Source organism: Peromyscus californicus, unplaced genomic scaffold, assembly GCF_007827085.1.
Source record: "Peromyscus californicus insignis strain IS unplaced genomic scaffold, ASM782708v3 Scaffold_24__1_contigs__length_46423439, whole genome shotgun sequence".
Taxonomy (NCBI): domain Eukaryota; kingdom Metazoa; phylum Chordata; class Mammalia; order Rodentia; family Cricetidae; genus Peromyscus; species Peromyscus californicus.
The window spans coordinates 8,258,483-8,276,743 of record NW_026294535.1 but is presented as its reverse complement, the minus strand read 5'-3'; the positions used below and the strand labels follow the sequence as shown (position 1 = coordinate 8,276,743).

The following is an 18,261-nucleotide window of genomic DNA, read 5'->3' as shown; positions in this document are numbered from 1 at the left end:
TAATGCTTCCTGTTTACCCTGGGTATCAGGTTAGGGTTGGCAAATGGGAAACACTGAATATGAAGAATAGGATAATATGCCCAGAACAGATCCCGAGTCTTTGTCATTTTCTCTATCTGATTGCGGATGTTTTAAAGCATTTCCAGGGGCGAGAGAGAGAGCACTTGTTGCTCTGGCAGAGGACCTGAGTTTGGTTCTTTGTACCCACATGGTGGTTCACAACCATTGGACCCAGGGGATCTGACACCTTCTTTTGACCTCTGTGGACACCAGGCATGCACATGGTGCCCATACATATGTGTGGGCAAAACATTCATATACATAAAATAAAATAGAATAAAATTTAAAATCCCAGAACTTACACGCTTTATCAGCCATAATGTCATTTCCGTACAAAGACAGAAAGCTTGCATTTGTGTTCTGAGTTTAAATGGACTACCTTTGTGTCTTTGGTGCTCTGAGCGAGTCCTGTTCCACTGGGGAGTGGAGACTTAGGATTAACTTACTGACTTGTCTTAACTAATTACATCCTCACCATATCCATCTCTTACTCTGTCAGTTCAGCTCTTTCATTGCCGTCATAAAGGAGATGCTGAGCAGACTGGAGTCTGAGCACAGGACTAAGCTGGAGCAGCTTCACATGATGCAGGAGCAACAGAGGTGAGCAGTGAGATCCAGGACAGCTCGTGATTGGTTTTCCAGAATATTGAGTAGGGAGATTGATGGATTTTCATTTGATTATACATGAAACATTTAAAAATTTTCCAACAGATTAGTAACTTGAAATCATTACAATAGGACATTGTTGAAAGTGTGGATATGGAATATGATATGATCTTAGCATTTTTTCTACATGAGGAAAACTTTGTTTCTGAGAAAATGTGCTGTCGGCATCAAGGACATAGAACAAGAACAAGGGCATAGGTATTTTTGGGATCTGTGAACCCCTAATATTGCGATTGTTTCATCTCTTCTCTAGCCCCAGAAATATGTAAGCATGTAAGCATGTGGTACTTCAGCATTTGCCCCTTTACTTTTAGAGGATTTTTAAGAATTACTACAGAAAACACTGGTATTCAAAGACAAAGATGGAGGTTGTTCATTGGAACTATTTTATTCAAGTCAAAAAGTTTACTCTATTTGCTCCAGTGTAAAACACGTGAGTTTAGCATTCCCCAAGAAGCATCTCAAAATCAGCGAAGTGTACGAACCATGAGCAAGGTCCCCAGGTGTAACTCTTCTGTCCCAGTGTGTAAGGTAAAGACTTGAAGGAGTGAATACTCATGATGTAGTAGGTCAAACAACCCTTGTGTCTCTGTTCCCTGTGTTGTAGGTGTATGCGAGGCTTGATGCATTAAAGCTATAAAATTAATGCATTTTAGGTGGAAACAGCAATTTTTGTTGCTGGGCATTGAATGCAGAGCCTTGCACATATTAAACATGAACTTTGCCATTAAGTTATACCTTCAGCCTGAAACAAAATTTTAATATTTAGTATTTATATTGGATGGGCCAGGCAGTCATTTTTTCCTGTGTGAGTCCTTCTTCCTTTTCAAGCCATACATCTGGTCATATCACAGTGGCTACAACATTTCTTGTTGTATTCTCAATTTAATCAACAGCCTCAATATCACATCCTGTCTCACAGTGATATTAAAATCTTCAACAGTAATAACTGGCTTCCCTTGACTCATGGAATACTGGTATATTCACTAATCTTTTAAAGTTTTTAATTCTTATATTTTTGCTAGTAAATCTTAATTTTTTTTTTTTTTTTTTTTTTTTTTTTTTTTTTGGTTTTTCGAGACAGGGTTTCTCTGTGTAGCTTTGCGCCTTTCCTGGAACTCGCTTTGGAGACCAGGCTGGCCTCGAACTCACAGAGATCCGCCTGGCTCTGCCTCCCAAGTGCTGGGATTAAAGGCGTGCGCCACCACCGCCCGGCCTTAATTTTTTTTTAAAGTAAAAGATATTTTTGTTTTTTTAAGGTGTATGTGATTCATATGAGTCACTGATGCGTTGCATGTGTGGAGGTCAGGGGACAACTTGTAGGACTTAGTTTCCCCTTCCGCTGTGTAGGTCCAAGGGAATTGAGATCTGCTTGGCAGGCTTGGCACACACAAATGCTTTTACCTTCTGAGCCATCTTGCTAGGCTGTTGGAGACCAGTCCCCACACTTACTTACCCCAGGATTTCTTGAATAAGGGATAAGAGACTTAGTTAGAAATAGAGAGGGGAGAGAAAACGGAGAAGACACAGGATAGACTCAGGAGGGCCTGGATCCTTATCCACTGGCCAAAACTTTATTCCAAAGGTCTATTTATAACAATGGCAAGGGGTAGAGCGAAAGACCTCCCCCTCGCTAGTTACAAAACACCTGTACTCAGGCCTGTGGTCCATTCATCCTCTCTGTGTAGACCTGCTGTGTAAAGCCACTAGGAAACCTGAAAATGGGCTCCCACACTGGTCTAAATATTTTCCCCAAGGTTTATTGACTTCTTATATGCATGTATGTATACCAGTGTTTATGTGAGAATAGAGCATTAGATTCCTCAGAATCTGGAATTACAGGTGTATGGGAGTCATCTGATGTGGGTACTGGGAACTGAATAGTAGGCCATCTGGAACAGCAGCAAGTGCTCTTAACTGCTGAGCCATCTCTCCAAGCCTGATGGCCCAAATCCTAAATGTTGAATTAAAACAAACAAACAAACAAACAAAAAAACCAATGTAGAGATATTTTCAAAGTCTGTATTTGTTTATCTTTTTTTGAGAGAGAGCGAGAGAAGAGAGAGAGAGAGAGAATACGAGTGTTTGTGGTGTGTGTACATGATTGCTGATGTATGCAAGCCACTGCACGTTCAGAGGAGGAGGCTCTCTCCTTCCACATTGTTGAGGCAGGGTTGTAGCGATAATGGCTGCGCTACCACCACCCATTCACCATGTCCGAGCGAGGGGCTGTGGATCAAAAAACAGAGACAAGACAGTGGGTCATTTGCCTCAGCAGAATGTCGAATGCCGTTTATTGAAAGAGGGAGGAGGTCTTAAATACAGGCTTACAGCACAATGGGAGAACCCCAGAGGGCAGACGTTCACTACTGATGTTTTACAATCTTGCATCTAAGCTGTTAACACTCAATATGCAGGATACACAAACAAGGAACTTCCCTTAAGCATTCAGGAGGGTGGAACCCGGCAGGGAATTAGCATAGGGAGGATATCAAGTTCAAGGTCAACAAGCAAGACAACAGTTACCCAAACTGGGGGCCAGGGCCCTACAGGTCCCCCCTTTTTACTAAAAAATGAGCTTCTGACTTAGGTTGCATGGGATGTCAGCAGGTCACCTTACCCATCATGGAGACGCCTGCCCAGGCCACACAGGCGCTCTGTCTTAGGTTGGTGAGCGCCCCCCAGGCATTACCAGTCTCTGAATACTCATTATCATACAGGCTCAATCGTGTGTGAGCTGTAGAGTTAACTGCTGCCAAAGATCTCAAAGTGGCACTGGGCTTGCAATCTGTGTGTTCGACACAGAAAAGACCAACAGAAGTCCTAACCCACCCATAGCCAGTAGGCTAAAGGCTATTGAGCCACTCCCTTCCTTAACAAGCCCTACTGCAAATTGAAGTCCTCATAAGATGGTATCCCAAAAGCAAATGGAACTTGAGTTTATAAATTTTATAACTTTCAGAGCCAATCGAAATGTATATAACTATTGAATTAAATTTATCATGTACAATAGAATGAAAGATGAACTAACTGTGGTAGCTACTTTTGCTGCCAGGGTCTCCACTGTGCTAGCTGTAGTAACCAATAAGAAATGGCAATCCCAGAAACAGTAGCAGTGGTGGCCGCCACTGCTATAACAGCAACAACAGCAACAGTGATGTCAAGTTCTCTTCTGGAGCATGTGAGCATCCACTGGCATGGACACAACTTTAGGAACACGAACCACCAAGGCTCATATTTCTTGAACTCAGCATGACTTAAGCTGGCAGCTCTGCAAAAGAACAACTAAGAACCATACAGAAAAATCAGACAGCACACAAGGAGCAGAACTAATGGTCTCATAATGCCTATATTCAGGCTCACAAATTTTAAGGTATCTTCAAAAGTGGTTAGATGAATTTCAGGAGGCCAATAAATGTTGTACAGAGCCATTCTTGAAAAGTAGGTACTACACCAGCTTGAAGAGGGTTGCAAAATGTGAAAAGGCTTAGCTGGCATGCTACTGTTAACAAATGGAGGTCAGTGACCTTCAGGGTTATCCTTATTCTCTAAGGTGTCTGGGTGACATGTTCTCAAACATACTTGAAAAAGCAGTTACCATACATTACCTTCTGGAGAATCCAACCGCATGGCTACAGTTCCTAGACTTACGTTAATGCTTGCCAGGGCTGGCTGTATTGGGCTCTCAATCCCCATTGGCATCAGAAGGGGAGAGTTTTTTACAAAGGCCCAGTAGGTCTCTGCCATATTGGGCTTCAGCAGCAGCCACAGGATGCACACAGCGCTCAGGAACCCAAAGAGGAACCTCATTATCCTGCAGAAAGACACAAACAGAACCCTGGGCCCACACCAACACTGGATTGGGTCCCCTCCAAGTGCCAGTAGAAAGATCCTTCCATCGCACCAGAGGATGATTTGCAACAGGAGTCCTCCAGTGCTTATCTGCAGCAGATACTCCAGCAGAATCCACCGATAAAAAATTTAAAATATATAAAACAAGGGAAAGAATAGAATGTGGAGAGGAGAGATGAGCCCCTACCTCCCCCCTTTTTACTTTAGCAATATGTTTTTTTCTTTTCTTTCCTTCTTTTTTGGTTTTTTAAGACAGGGTTTCTCTGTGTAGCTTTGCGCCTTTCCTGGATCTTGCTCTGTAGACCAAGTTGGCCTTGAACTCAGAGATCCGCCTGTCTCTGCCTCCCAGTGCTGGGATTAAAGGCGTGTGCCACCAACGCCCAGCAGCAGTATATGTTTTTAAGGTACGATGGCAGCATTCTACTATAGCCTGTCCTTGAGGATTATAAGGAATACCAGTCTTATTAATGATAGAAAAAATCTTGGCAGAATTTTGAAAATCCCTTACTGCCGTAGGCGGGACCATTATCAGTCTTTATGCATTTTGGCACTCCCATGTAAGCAAAAGCATGAAGACAATGATTCTTTACATCTCTAACCTTTTCCCCTGAATGGGCAGAAGCAAAAATTACAGAGCAATATGTATCAATAGACACATGGACATATTGTGATTTTTCCAAAGGAAGGCATTTGTATGATGTCCATTTGCCATACATAATTAGGTAAAAGTCCTCAGTGATTAACTCCCAAATGAGGAACAGGTAAAAATTCAGCACAAATAGGACATGATTTAACTATCTGGATGGCTTGTTCCAGGGTTATGCCCGTATGATGACGAAGAGATCCAGCATTAAGATGATAGCATTGATGCAACTGAGTAGCCTTTTCAAAGGCAGAACAAACTAATGTAACAGCCATATGAGCAATGGCATCAGCCCTCTGGTTACCTTCACTTAGAGGTCCAGGCAATTGAGTATGAGCTCTAATATGGCCCCACATAAAGGCTGTGTGAGTGGGACCATATGAGTTCTTGCACTTGCAATAAGTATTCATGAATGGGAGAGATGGATGGTATGTAGGCTGCTGCCTCCAAAGGCATAACTGCATGTGCCACATATTGGCTATCAGTATAAATGTTTAAAAGCTCATCAGAAAACATCTGTAAAGCAAGCAACAGTGCCTGTACCTCTGCCATCTGGGCAGACGTGCCCTGGACTTTCATTCTCTTCACTATGTTAGCAGAAACTACCACAGCAAAACCATGTGAAGTGCCATCAGTAAATACCACACGGGCCTGAGGAATAGGAGTCATCTGTACTATCTTGGGAAATATAACAGGATATAAACTTACACACATCATTGGAAGGGTAGTGAGTATCAAACTGACCCTGCATGGAGCATGTCAGTATGGCCCAGTCATTATCATTAGCTTGCAGTCATGCTATTTGAGACTGGGTGTATGGGGTCACCACAATATCTGGTTCCTTACCAAAAGTTTGAACACTAATCTTGATTCCCTTAAATATAATCTGAGCAACAGCCTGAGGATAAGGAGTAATGGTTTTCACTGGAGAAGCTGGGGAATGTACCCATAGAATAGGACCTGTTTGCCAAAACACTCTAGTAGGTGAATGAGAAAAACAAAATGTCAAATACAGTAAGGAGAAGAAAGATCTATATATTACACGTGAGCTTGCTCCAGGGCCTCTTGTATACATTGTAGGGCTGTATGCCCTTCAGCTGTTAATTCATGGGGAGATAAAGGGTCAGGGTCGCCCTTTAAGACATCATACAAAGGACGAAGTTGACCTGTTGGAATCTTTAAAGTGGACTGAAGCCATTGAATATCTCCCAGAAAGGTTTGGAAATCATTAAGTGTGCATAGCAGATCCATAGGCAGAGTAATCTTTTGTGGACATATGCCTGTACGTAACAATTCACGACCTAAATAATGATAGGGAAAGGATACCTGTACCTTTTCTGGGGCTATTTGTAAATTAGCCAGGCTAAGAACTTCTTGTAATTTAGAAAAGGCATCAAAAACAAGTTTTTTTTATCTTTAGCAGCCAATAAAATATCATCTATGTAGTGAATTATATGAACATCTGGAAAAGCTTTTTGAACTGGTGCTATGGCCAAAGACACAAATTTGACATATAGTAGCGCTATTGGCCATTCCTTGGGGCAAGACCACCCACTGAGATCTCTGATAAGGTTCTTTGAGATTTTCTGATGGAACACTAAAGGCAAAGCTAGGACTGTCCTCGGGATGCAAAGGAATGGTGAAAAAAATCCCTCAAGTTAGCCACAATTAAATGTCATTGTTTAGGAATTGCCACAGGGGCAGGCAAGCCAGGCTGTGTTGCTCCCATGAGAAGCATGGTTTTATTTACAGCTCTAAGATCCTGTAATAGCCTCCATTTTCCTGACTTCTTTTTAATAACAAATATAGGTGAGTTCCAAGGTGAAGTGGAAGGAATGATATATCAAGCATTTAACTGCTCCTTAACTAAAGCGTTCACAGCCTCCAATTTTTCTTTAGTAAGGGGCCACTGTTCCACCCATATAGGGTCATCACTTTTCCAAGTGATTTTTATCAGTTGTTGTATTGAAGTCTGCTGTACAGTGACCCCTATGGAAAAGACCCTAATTCTCTAGTATCCTCAGAACATCTAGTAACACAGCTTTTGTCTACCTTAGGTAGTGGATCTCCTTGTAACATTTTCCCTAAGCCTCTGCCTGGGCAGTAGCCCTGACTCTTCAGCATCTGTTGTACAGGCTGTGTAGTAAGCACTGCTACCATGCCATCTAACACATCCCATCCCCACAAGTTCACTGGAATGTCAGGTAGCACAAAGGGTTGAAAGTTCCTACATGACCTTCCTCATCCTTCCAGTTTAAGAGTAGCCTGCTCTGTAATGGCATCTGAGCTGTGCCAATACTTTGTAGGTTAGAGGTGAAATCTTTAAGGGGCCAACCTTTGGGCCAATGTTTTATAGAGATAACTGAAGTGTCAGCACCAGTATATAAGAGACCTTGAGAATTACAATCATTAATTTTTAAATTTAGCATGGGTCTTTGTTTTAAGGTGGAAACCCAGCAGGCTAGTGGGCCTGTAGAGCCGAATCCACCTTCACCTCTATGTGGTTTAAGAAAAGAATTATTAGTTTGGAAGCAAGACATCAAAAGCAATTGTGCTATGCAAGCACTCTGGGGAATAATTGTCACCCCCTTACCAGCCTCAACCATGATTCTAATTTCACCTTCAGAGTCTTTATCTATCACTCCTGGAATTACTCTTAATACCTTGCATAAGAGCACTGCTCCTGCCCAAAATCAGGCCTAAAGACCCTGCAGGTAGTGGGCCCATGACTCCAGTACTGAGAGCCTGGGGGCCCATCTGAGGTGTTAATACTGCTCTGGCGGAGGCGCAGAGGTCCAATCCTGCGCTTCCAGGGGTGCCTCTGATAAGGTCTTGGACAGAAAGGGATTTCTTCGAGGAATGAACTGGATGGGATGGTGGGAAACTGAGGTTGGGACAGGTGTATCCAGGGTTCCATACACCGCTCCAGAGTGGACCCCGCTGCCCGTTTCCCAAAGGCAGTAACAGATTTCCCTGAGATCGGCACTCCTTACTCCAGTGATGGCCTTTTTGACATCGGGGACAAAGTCCCGGTGTCTTTGCCACTGCTTGGGCTTGAGGACAATTTTTCTTAACATGACCCTGCTGGCCGCATCCAAAACAAGTTTTTTGGCAGACTCCTCCAGAATATTTCCCACTAATGGTTGAAGCCATTACCTGTCCCATAATGTGATGCCTGTCTGTATCTCTACATAGCTTAAGATAATCATTTAAGCTCTTATTTTTATGAGGCCTAATGGCCTCCTTACAATATTTATTGGCATTTTCAAAGGCCAGTTGCTTTACTATTGGCATGGCTTGATCAACATCCCCAAATACTCTCCCTGCTAATTGAAGCAGGCCATCTACAAATTCTGCAAATGGTTCTGATGGCCCCTGAATGACTTTAGATAGTTGTTCACCAGCAGCTTTATTGGGCAGCCCTTTCCATGCTCTGGTAGCAGCTATGCTAATCTGTGCATAAACTGTGGGATCATACAAAATCTGTGCTTGTAAAGTGGCATACTGCCCTGTACCTGTGAGCATCTCAAGATTACGAGCTGGAAAACCTGCAGCGGCATTTCTGTTAGCTGTAGTTTGACAATGTTCTTGAAACTCCTCCAAATTAAATAATCCTCCCCCAAAGAGAGAGCAGCATGACACAACTGCATCCAATCGCTAGGGGTACAATTTAAGGCAGAAGAAGATTCAAGTATAGCTGTGGTAAAAGGAGCATGGGGCCCATATGACACTACAGCTTCCTTAAGCTGTTGAATGCTTTTAAAATCTAGAGGATTGTGTTCCCTTTGAATCTGACCTTCAGCATTTTGAGTCTCTATAACCGGGTAAGCAACTCCCCCCCCCCCCCCCCCCCCGTTAACCCCTCTATGGGTTCGGAAGGAAGGACCTTCATGTTGCAGAAGTTAGGGTTATGGGCTGGAGGTCTATCCTTGTAAGAATTCTTCTGTGATTTCCCTCTTAAGCATCTAGTATCTTTTTCTAATCTGACTTCTACATCATCACCCTCTGAAGACGACTGCAGAGTCAGAAACATTGGAAGTTTGAAGGGATCTGAGAGCCTCCTCTATCTGAGACTCCTCTAACACAGCTTTAGCTTCGGTTAATTGTTCTTGAACTTTAATATCACTAAGCAACGCATCTTTAACCAAGCGCCACAAAGAAAAAGTAGCTAAGGATATGGAATCAGGCCCTTCTTTATGCGAATATTTTTGTAAGTCAATCTTAACCTGTTCCCAGTCTGATATATTAAATCCTCCGGAGACCAGAAACCAAGGACTAACATTCTGGAGGATTTGAATGAAATCTTTAGCCATCTTGCTCTTAATGACAGTGCCTTGCCGCCTCAGCAGTCCAATTAACTGTTCCTTGAGGAGCAACTGTGAGCTAGCTGCACCCATATCAATTCACCCTTCTCTTCTTTATTCTTTAAACTGCTGGCCAGCCTTACCTTTGGGTTTCTATCAGCTTGTCCCTTCTTTCTCAGATCTCGGTGGGACCTCCATTTGTAGCAATAACACCCGCACTACCACCACCCATTCACCATGTCCGAGCGAGGGGCTGTGGATCGAAAAACAGAGACAAAAGACAGCGGGTCATTTGCCTCAGCAGAATGCCATTTATTGAAAGAGGGAGGAAACCTTAAATACAGGCTTACAGCACAATGGGAGAACCCCAGAGGGCAGAAGTTCGCTACTGATGTTTACAATCTTGCATCTAAGCTGTTAACACTCAATATGTAGGATACACAAACAAGGAACTTCCTTTAAGCATTCAGGAGGGTGGAAACTGGCAGAGAATTAGCATAGGGAGGACATCAAGGTCAAGGTCAGCAAGCAAGGCAACAGCTACCCAAACTGGGGGCCAGGACCCTACACAGGGTTTCTGTTTCTGCTGTGCTGTATACTACAGGATAGCTGGCCCTAGAGCTTCAGTTGATTCTCTGGTCTTTGCCCCCTGTCTTGCTGTAGGATTGCTGGATTTACAGATGCATGCCACCACATCTGCTTTTTTACATGGGTTCTGGGGGTTGAATTCAGGTCACGACGCTTTCATGGACCTAGATGTTATCATGTTGTTGTTGTTATTTGTGCAAGCAGACTAACCATAGAAAATAGTGGGAAAATCTGAGCTAAGGAATAAAGTTAGTTTCTTTTAACTACCTTTCCATAATTCTGTCCATCTTGTAGGTCTTTGGACATAGGAAATCAAATGAATGCTTCTGAGGAGACAAGCATTACCCATGCTGGAAGTCAGGTAAGAAGACATTTATTTTTACAGAAAATGTTTGAGATTGTCTCATTTAAGAGTCCTTAATCTTTAAGGAATAAAATGACATTTATTGGGGTGTCTTCAAGTGTTGGACTTGTATTTCAGCAGATTGACAAGGTCTTCAACAACATTGGAGCAGACCTTCTAACTGGTGGTGAATCAGAAAATAAAGAAGATGGGCTGCAGAATAAACAGAAAAGAGTAAGTTTCTCTACTTTAAAAAATATATTTCTATTGTGAGACTTCCTATAAATCATATATATTTGCTGGGAAATGCTGTGTAGTCTAACTCTTTATGAACTGTCTTAGGAAGGAATGTGTGTAAGCTGTTTTGGGTTCTTTTGCTACTTGACACACACACACACACACACACACACACACACACACACACACACACACGGTGCCTTGTCTCCATTGCTTGACTCTGCCTGGCTGGCCGTCACTTGCAGTATGCTGCCTGTCACTTGCAGTATGCTGCCTGTCTTCTCCTCCTGAATTACTGCTTATCACTAGTTACAATTTTTTTTTTTACTTTTATTTTTTTAATTGTGTGTATTTGTGGTGGTGGGAGGGTTGTACACATGAGTGCAGGTGCCCACAGAGGCAAGAGCAGGTATTGGATCCTCTGGTGCTGGAGTTAGAGGGAGCTGTGAGCTGCCTGATGCAGATGTGGGGAGCTGAACTCAGGTCCACTGGGAGAGCAGGTGACCCTTTCTAGCCAGCGAGCCGTCTCTCCAGCCCCAGCTTCTCAGTGTTCGGAGTCTCTTCTTACTGCTGTCAGTATGAATGCCAGGCTGTTATCCTTTCTGTGGTTTCTATTCCATGGTGATCCCTAACTTTTATGGCCTTCAGATATTCGTTCAAGTTGGGGTTTTGTTTTTGATATTGCTCAGGCTAGTCTTGAACTTGCTCTGTAGCCAGGGACTAGCCTTGACTTCTTGGTTTCCTGCCTTCACTTTTTATGTGCAGGAGTTAGAGGACACCACACCTCTCTTTTCCTGACATATTCAGAGACTAACTCATCAGGTATTGGGTAGCATGATGCTCAGTTTGGAATTACTTGATATTTCCTCACAATTAGACTAAGGTTAATCAGACCTAATGGCAAGCATCCTTACCTGCTGAACAGTTTCCTCAGCCCAGGCTACACACTTTTGGCAAGAATCCTATAAAAATGATGTGGGACTCTTCTTGATTTATTTTACTAATGATATATAATGTTGATATGCCTTATTAGGGGGTAATGATATTTTAAAGAAAAATTTCAGTTAGATACAATTTTACTTTGCAGGCACCTAAAATCTGAGTACAGGTTTTTGTTCTGTTTCCTTTTTAAAGATTTACTGTCCTTATGGTTTTGAATAGTAAACCATTAGGTAATGCTTTCTGATTAAAATATTGGTTTGTATCCAGTAAGTCAAAATAAATTTCTTACTACCGTTGAGTTCATTCTTGTATTTATTTACAAAATACAATTATCTGTGTATAGAGCTAATAGACAACACAGAGACTTGCAGAACTGTGCTTAAAAAAAACTCCTGTTTAGCAAAATACGAGTATAAAGACACACAACTCGAGGCAGACATTCATAGCAAAGGAACATGTTTATTTAATGCTTTCTTAGTCATGTATAATACTTACAAATTTTTGTGGTATTGAGATTGAACTGAGGGCCTTGGAAATTCTAGGCAAGTGCTCTAGCACTGAGCTCCCAGTCCATGTTTTATTTAAATTTATTATATTTATGTATTTACTTTGTGTGTGTGTGTGTACGCACATGCGTGTACATGCGCGTGCATACTTGTGTGTATGTGGCAGTCAGAGGAACCTCAGGTGTCAGTGATTGCTTTCTACCTTGAGACAAGATGAGGTTTCTTGTTCACGGCTGTGTAGCCAGGCTGGGATCACAGATGCGTGCTGCTGTTTCTAGCTGTACTTGGTTCTGGAGTCCAAACTTAGGTCTTCCAACTGCTTAGCCATCCCTCTAGCTCCTCTCTTTTTGAGACAGGGTTTCTCTGTGAGGGCTTGGCTGTCCTAGAACTTGTTCTGTAGATAGGCTAGTCTTGAATTCACTGAGATCCTCTGCCTCCCGAGTGCTGGGATTAAAGGTGTGTGCTACTACTCTGGAGTCCAGCTCCTTTTTTAGAAATCTTGTTCTGCAGATGGAGTGTAAAGTTGTGGTTGACTTTGTTGTTCTGCTTTGCTCTAAGGCGTCACTTACACTTGAAGAAAAACAGAAATTGGCAAAAGAACAGGAGCAGGCCCAGAAGCTGAAAAGCCAGCAGCCGCTGAAGCCCCAAGTCCACACTCCCATGGCGCCCATCAAACAGGTGCGTTCCTTTTGCGTAGTTTCAGGCATCCTTAGTAGTGAGGAGCAGAGTGGTGAGCAGCTAGTGTCTGTACAGACGCGTTTAAAGGATGATGTGATAAAGTAGTAACTCAAGAGTGTGATTTAGGCTTCCCTGAGTAACCTGCCCCAATGCAGTGATTAGTCTCAGTGCTGTTACCAAAGAGGAAATGGGGTGATTAGGTGGTTTGTAAGAAAGGATGTGAACTAATAGTGCCATTATCAGGAATAGTCCATTCACGTCCTTAAGTGTTTCACAGATGGAAGAATCTGCCTGTTTCTGGCTTTTCCATTCTAACTGGCTTTGGGTTAGGAAGAGACATCAACATCGCCTGACCACATTGATTCCCTCTGTGTTCTGGGCACTGTTCAGACACTAGTGCTGCTGCCCTGGGGACGGGTCCTGCCTGCAGAGTTTACACTCACTGGTATAGCTCGGAAGTATTTTAACTTACTACTACCTGTTCTCCCTATGTCTTAATCACCACAGTTCTTCCTCAGATGAAAAAATGTGTGTGGGCTAAGGGGCAAAAAATTGAGAATTATTGGTGGAAGTATTAAGGTAACTCCACGTGGTTAAAAGGGGGGTTTATTTGGGGTTTTTACTTACAACAAGTAATGGGATAGGTTACAGAATCTGGGAGAGGTGAAGTACAGTTCAGCAGTGTTCTCTGGAGAATCAGCTTGGTTTACCATCCAACATCCAGGATTACCAGGAACCAAGAGGGCCGACACATCTGGATCTCGGGTCTTAAGGGCTCCTCTCAGCCCCGCCTTGTAGGCATGACAGTTACTGAAGCCTCACTGGGGGTAGTACTTCCAGGTCAAAGCTGGAACAGCTACCCACTACATCTCCCCCTTTTGTCTAAAAAAGTTCTAACCTAATAGAAAACTATATAGAATAGGAATGATTATCCAATATTGTCCAGGAGGAATAAGGGATAATGACCTAGACAAGATGGAACTACAACCAATGCGAACAATGTCAAACAAGAGACACATACTGAAATCCAGAGAAGTCTGGAGCATAGGTAAATGGCATGTTACAGAGATCATTCCAAAAGATGTCCTATCCTGAAGAACCTGAATCTAATACTTAATATGTTCTAACTAAGATACAAGAAGATTGTAACTATAACTGTTAGTCTCCAATCCCATCAAAGACCTGAGAAAGAATATAATAATACCTGAGAAATGGGAGAAGGATGCAAGCAACTTTTGGGAGTCTTTCGAGAGTAGACTGAGACAGCTGGCAGCCTAGACAGTCACCTAAAGTTTCTCAGCATTGCTGGTGCATTCAAATTGGCTACAGCCTAGAGTATCTGACAGACCATTTTACTGTCAGCAGTCGAGGCAAGGGCAGTTCTTTACCCAGTAGGCCATTTTGTGCCAAGAAGACGACAAACTTCCAAACAAATGCCTCAGAAGCCCAACATTCTCTCTTGATCAAATCAGTGCTGCCAGGAGCAGTCATGTCTCACATCAACAGAATTCCAAGTTATCAAAACATTTAAATGCCATATTCTCCAGGTCTATGAAGTGTTTGAAGACTACTTATCCATCTGACATATGTTTCTGTAAGTCTGGAGAACCTAACTAACATAACTATAGAGATGACAATCATAGGTGACTATAAATCTATAAGTCTATAAATCTAGATAACCTAAAGACTAAGGCTTCATGTAAACAGGGTAAACAGTCTGTAAGCAAATGTACAGTAAAAGGACAATGACTTCAAAATTGTGACAATACACAAGATATTTATAACAGAGATAGGAATGTATAGTACAATATGCAATATGACAATAATCCTAAATATGTATCAATATACCAAATATCCTAAACAGAGGTAGAACATACATACAGTATGACAAATATAATTTTACATTTGTATCAATATACAAAACATTTCAAATAAAAGTAGAAATATATGTACATTACAGCAAATATGTTTCTGTATTTGTATCAACATACAAATTATCTGGAATAAGAATATTAAAAGTTGGCCGGGCGGTGGTGGCGCACGCCTTTAATCCCAGCACTCGGGAGGCAGAGCCAGGCGGATCTCTGTGAGTTCGAGGCCAGCCTGGTCTCCAAAGCGAGTTCCAGGAAAGGCGCAAAGCTACACAGAGAAACCCTGTCTCGAAAAAACCAAAAAAAAAAAAAAAAAAAAAAAAAAAAAAAAGAATATTAAAAGTTTACATTTATATCAATATGCAAGAATCCATAGCAGTGCAATTATCTAAGGCTGATATTTTACTAGATTAGTTTACTAGTATATACAATAATCTGCCTTAATATCCTGTACCTATCCACCATCCCCCCCTTTTTTTAGGGGAGTACCGAGTCCAGTGTTTTCTTCCACCCCCTACCTTATAACCATTATCCATAACCCTCAGAAACATGAAACCTTTGGGGAAAGGGGGCGTTGTTTTCTTAGAATTGCTTCCTGATGTTCAGGGGGTGACAGTATCTCTGTGGGGTTCTGTAAGAAAGCTCAGATAGTTAGGTCTCAGTTGGACTAACTGTAGAGTCTATAGCCGGTCTCAGAGTAATGGGTGAGATTATCTGAGGTTCTGGCTGGAAGTGAAGTATGATGATGAGTGCCATGGCATCATTCTGGACTGGGTAGAGCTGTTGTTGTAGTACCTATAGAATAGAGAAAAATGATGAAATTCAAAATAAACGGGAGAATTTTCTATTTTTTTATGCTACAGTTTTAAGGAAAAGAGTCAGTTCTACCTGGGGGCATTTCACGTAATTGTAGTTTAAATTTACCATGGCTGTCATCCAGTCGATTGCCAGTATTGCTTACAAAAACTGTACAAAAGTAAGTGGGAGCCGTTATGTGCTGTGCAGGTGGTGGTTTACTGACTTGGTGGAGATCATCAGCTTAACTGTAATTTGTCCTTTATCATGGTCTCTGTCCATGCTCACTAGTTACCATGTACCACATCTGTCCAGTGCTCCCTAGTTAGCATGTGCTCTGTGCAGTGCTTACTAATAAAGTAATTTGTGTTTCTTGGAGGGAAAGTAATTCACTCCTATTTTTCAGACTAAGGACTTGACAGATACGCTGATGGACAACATGACCTCTTTGACCAGCCTTTCTGTTAGCACTCCTAAGCTCTCTGCTTCAAGTACCTTCACGTCTGTTCCTTCCACGGGCCTCAACATGATGTTTTCTACACCGATTGATAATACAAAGAGAAATTTGACAAATGGCCTAAAGGCCAACATGGGCTTTCAGACTTCAGGGGTCAGCATGCCGGTCAGTCCGAACCAGAACTTCTTCAGCGGTACGAGCACAGCTGGAGTGAGCACACTGACTCTGGGAGCCCCGCCCACTCTGTCAAACTACAGCTCTTTGAGCGGTCCTCCTGCTGCTGTGAAGCAGGTGCAACAGAGACCAGCTGATATGTCTGCCCTTAATAATCTCTTTGGCCCTCAGAAACCCAAAGTTAGCATGAACCAGCTCTCCCAACAGAAACCAAATCAGTGGCTGAATCAGTTTGTACCTCCTCAAGGTTCCCCAGGTTTGGGCAGCGCAGCAATGGGCACACAGGTGAATGTGATGGGACAGGCTGCCTTTGGGATGCAGGGTAATCCGTTCTTTAACCCACAGAACTTTGCACAGCCACCAACTACCATGACCAGTAGCAGTTCAGCTAGCAATGATTTGAAAGATCTTTTCGGGTGAGGTGTCCCGAGCTGCTCTTTGGAGGGTCACTGCAGTTTCAATCATGGGTAAGCAGATTTCCACCGGTGTGCAGCTGGCTGGGAGAAACTGCTTCTGGGGAGATGGATTGTTTCTCTGACAGAACACCTGCTTCCATGCCAGCCAGCGCAGGAGTTGTGTGGATCCTAACCAGTTGAATTGTTTTAAAGCACTGAGGAGGATTTTCTCCTCTGACAAACTCCTCTTCAGGTTTTTAAAGATCCAGTTCTTACCAGTCTCAAAGTGCAAAAGGACAACTGAGTTATCTTGAGTAGCAGTTTTTAAACCAGATGTTTATTTTGGCTTGTAAATCTTCATGTTACTAAAAAGCTTGAGTTGATGGTAACCGGCCATTCACCTGTTAGCTACTTTGTGTTCATTTGTCCTCATTTAATGTGAAGAATCCCGATGCTGTGTTGATTTGTTTGCAATTCTGTGACTGGGTGGTAACATGAAGAGAAAGTGGTGGGTCGTTTGCTTTTTCCAGTCTTATTTTTCAAAGCATCTTAGGCTTCATACAAAAGACAGTAAAAATGCTGCAAATCTAATTTATGTTAATTTCATTGGTTAAAACTATTATTAACCATCTTAAATGTGCAAACTAATCATTGTGAATTATATTTTAGCATGATCTGCCTCAACTAGCAATGTATTTTCTGCCTTTACTTGAATATGTTTAGGATCACCTTTTCATGTTGTATCACAGGAGAGCCATGTACTGACTTGTACAGAAAACAGACAGAGCACCCGGATACGGCTTTCCTGGCTACCGCCCTCATACTTGAGTTTGAATTCAAACTTCTGAAGTTGCAGCATATATGAATTACATTTTCAAAAGGAGATTTGTAAAAAAAAAAAAAAAAATTAAACTATATTTAATGAGTAAACTTTTGAGATTTCTGCCATATTGTTTTGAGTGTAATAAACTCTAAAAATGAGCCATTGGATACCAACAGATTAAATGTTAGCTTGCCATGATAGTCCAACCTTGTTAGTTACTACTACTAAAGTTTAATTATTTTCTAGGAGTTCCAGAAACTTTTTGTTTGGACCTATTAGTGTCTGTAAATCAGTCACTGTTAGGAAGAAGTCAATTCTAACAGGACACGCCTCACTTTTCAGAACCTTTCTCTGATGTTTATCTTTAATTTGCTGATTCTACCACAGAGCCTTATGCTATAAATGTCATTTGTATTTTTAAAAATTATATTCCACTGTTACCTGATAAAGAAAGAACTCCTTTAAAAAAAAAAACTGTGTATGTATTATAGTTGCTGCCATACAGTTTGTGGTTTTTAATTATCTGGAACCAGCAATCATTTAAAATAAATCATATGAAGTTTAGTGTGCTGATACTAAGTTTATTAAATGGCTGAATGTTCATTGAAACCTAATCGCGTGTGCACGTGATGTACGGACTCTGCAGTACTTGATTACAAAGTAGTTTCCCGCCATCACCAGTGCTGACAGCATCCAGTGAAATCACACTTCAGAAGTGCAGGTCAGCGTTCACACCTGGCACCTGTCTAGTTTGACTTCAGAAGGACTGGTCGGATGCCACGGATTCATCCAAGAAAGAAAAAGGCGTTTTTGTCAAATACATTCACAACTTCACCTGACTTGTTTCAAACACAATAGTAATATTTCTTTTGGGAAATGTTTTATATGGAATAAAATTGTTGAACATTTCTTTGTAACAATTCCATA

The 18,261-nt window shown here is 42.0% G+C and overlaps 1 protein-coding gene across 5 annotated transcripts in view; it reads left to right on the top strand.

Annotated features, from left to right (window-relative positions):
• The window catches only part of Scyl2 (SCY1 like pseudokinase 2), a 57,957-nt gene extending 39,696 nt beyond the window's left edge, over nucleotides 1–18,261 (top strand). For 3 of the 5 annotated variants that reach the window (XM_052753077.1, XM_052753075.1, XM_052753079.1), the window contains 5 exons: nucleotides 560–660; nucleotides 10,408–10,474; nucleotides 10,595–10,690; nucleotides 12,700–12,819; nucleotides 15,892–18,261. In XM_052753077.1, the coding sequence (XP_052609037.1) occupies nucleotides 560–660; nucleotides 10,408–10,474; nucleotides 10,595–10,690; nucleotides 12,700–12,819; nucleotides 15,892–16,536 (1,029 nt within the window). In that variant the 3' untranslated portion in view covers nucleotides 16,537–18,261. The remainder of the gene's footprint in view (nucleotides 1–559; nucleotides 661–10,407; nucleotides 10,475–10,594; nucleotides 10,691–12,699; nucleotides 12,820–15,891) is intronic. The other 2 variants (XM_052753078.1, XM_052753076.1) reach the window with 1 other exon arrangement.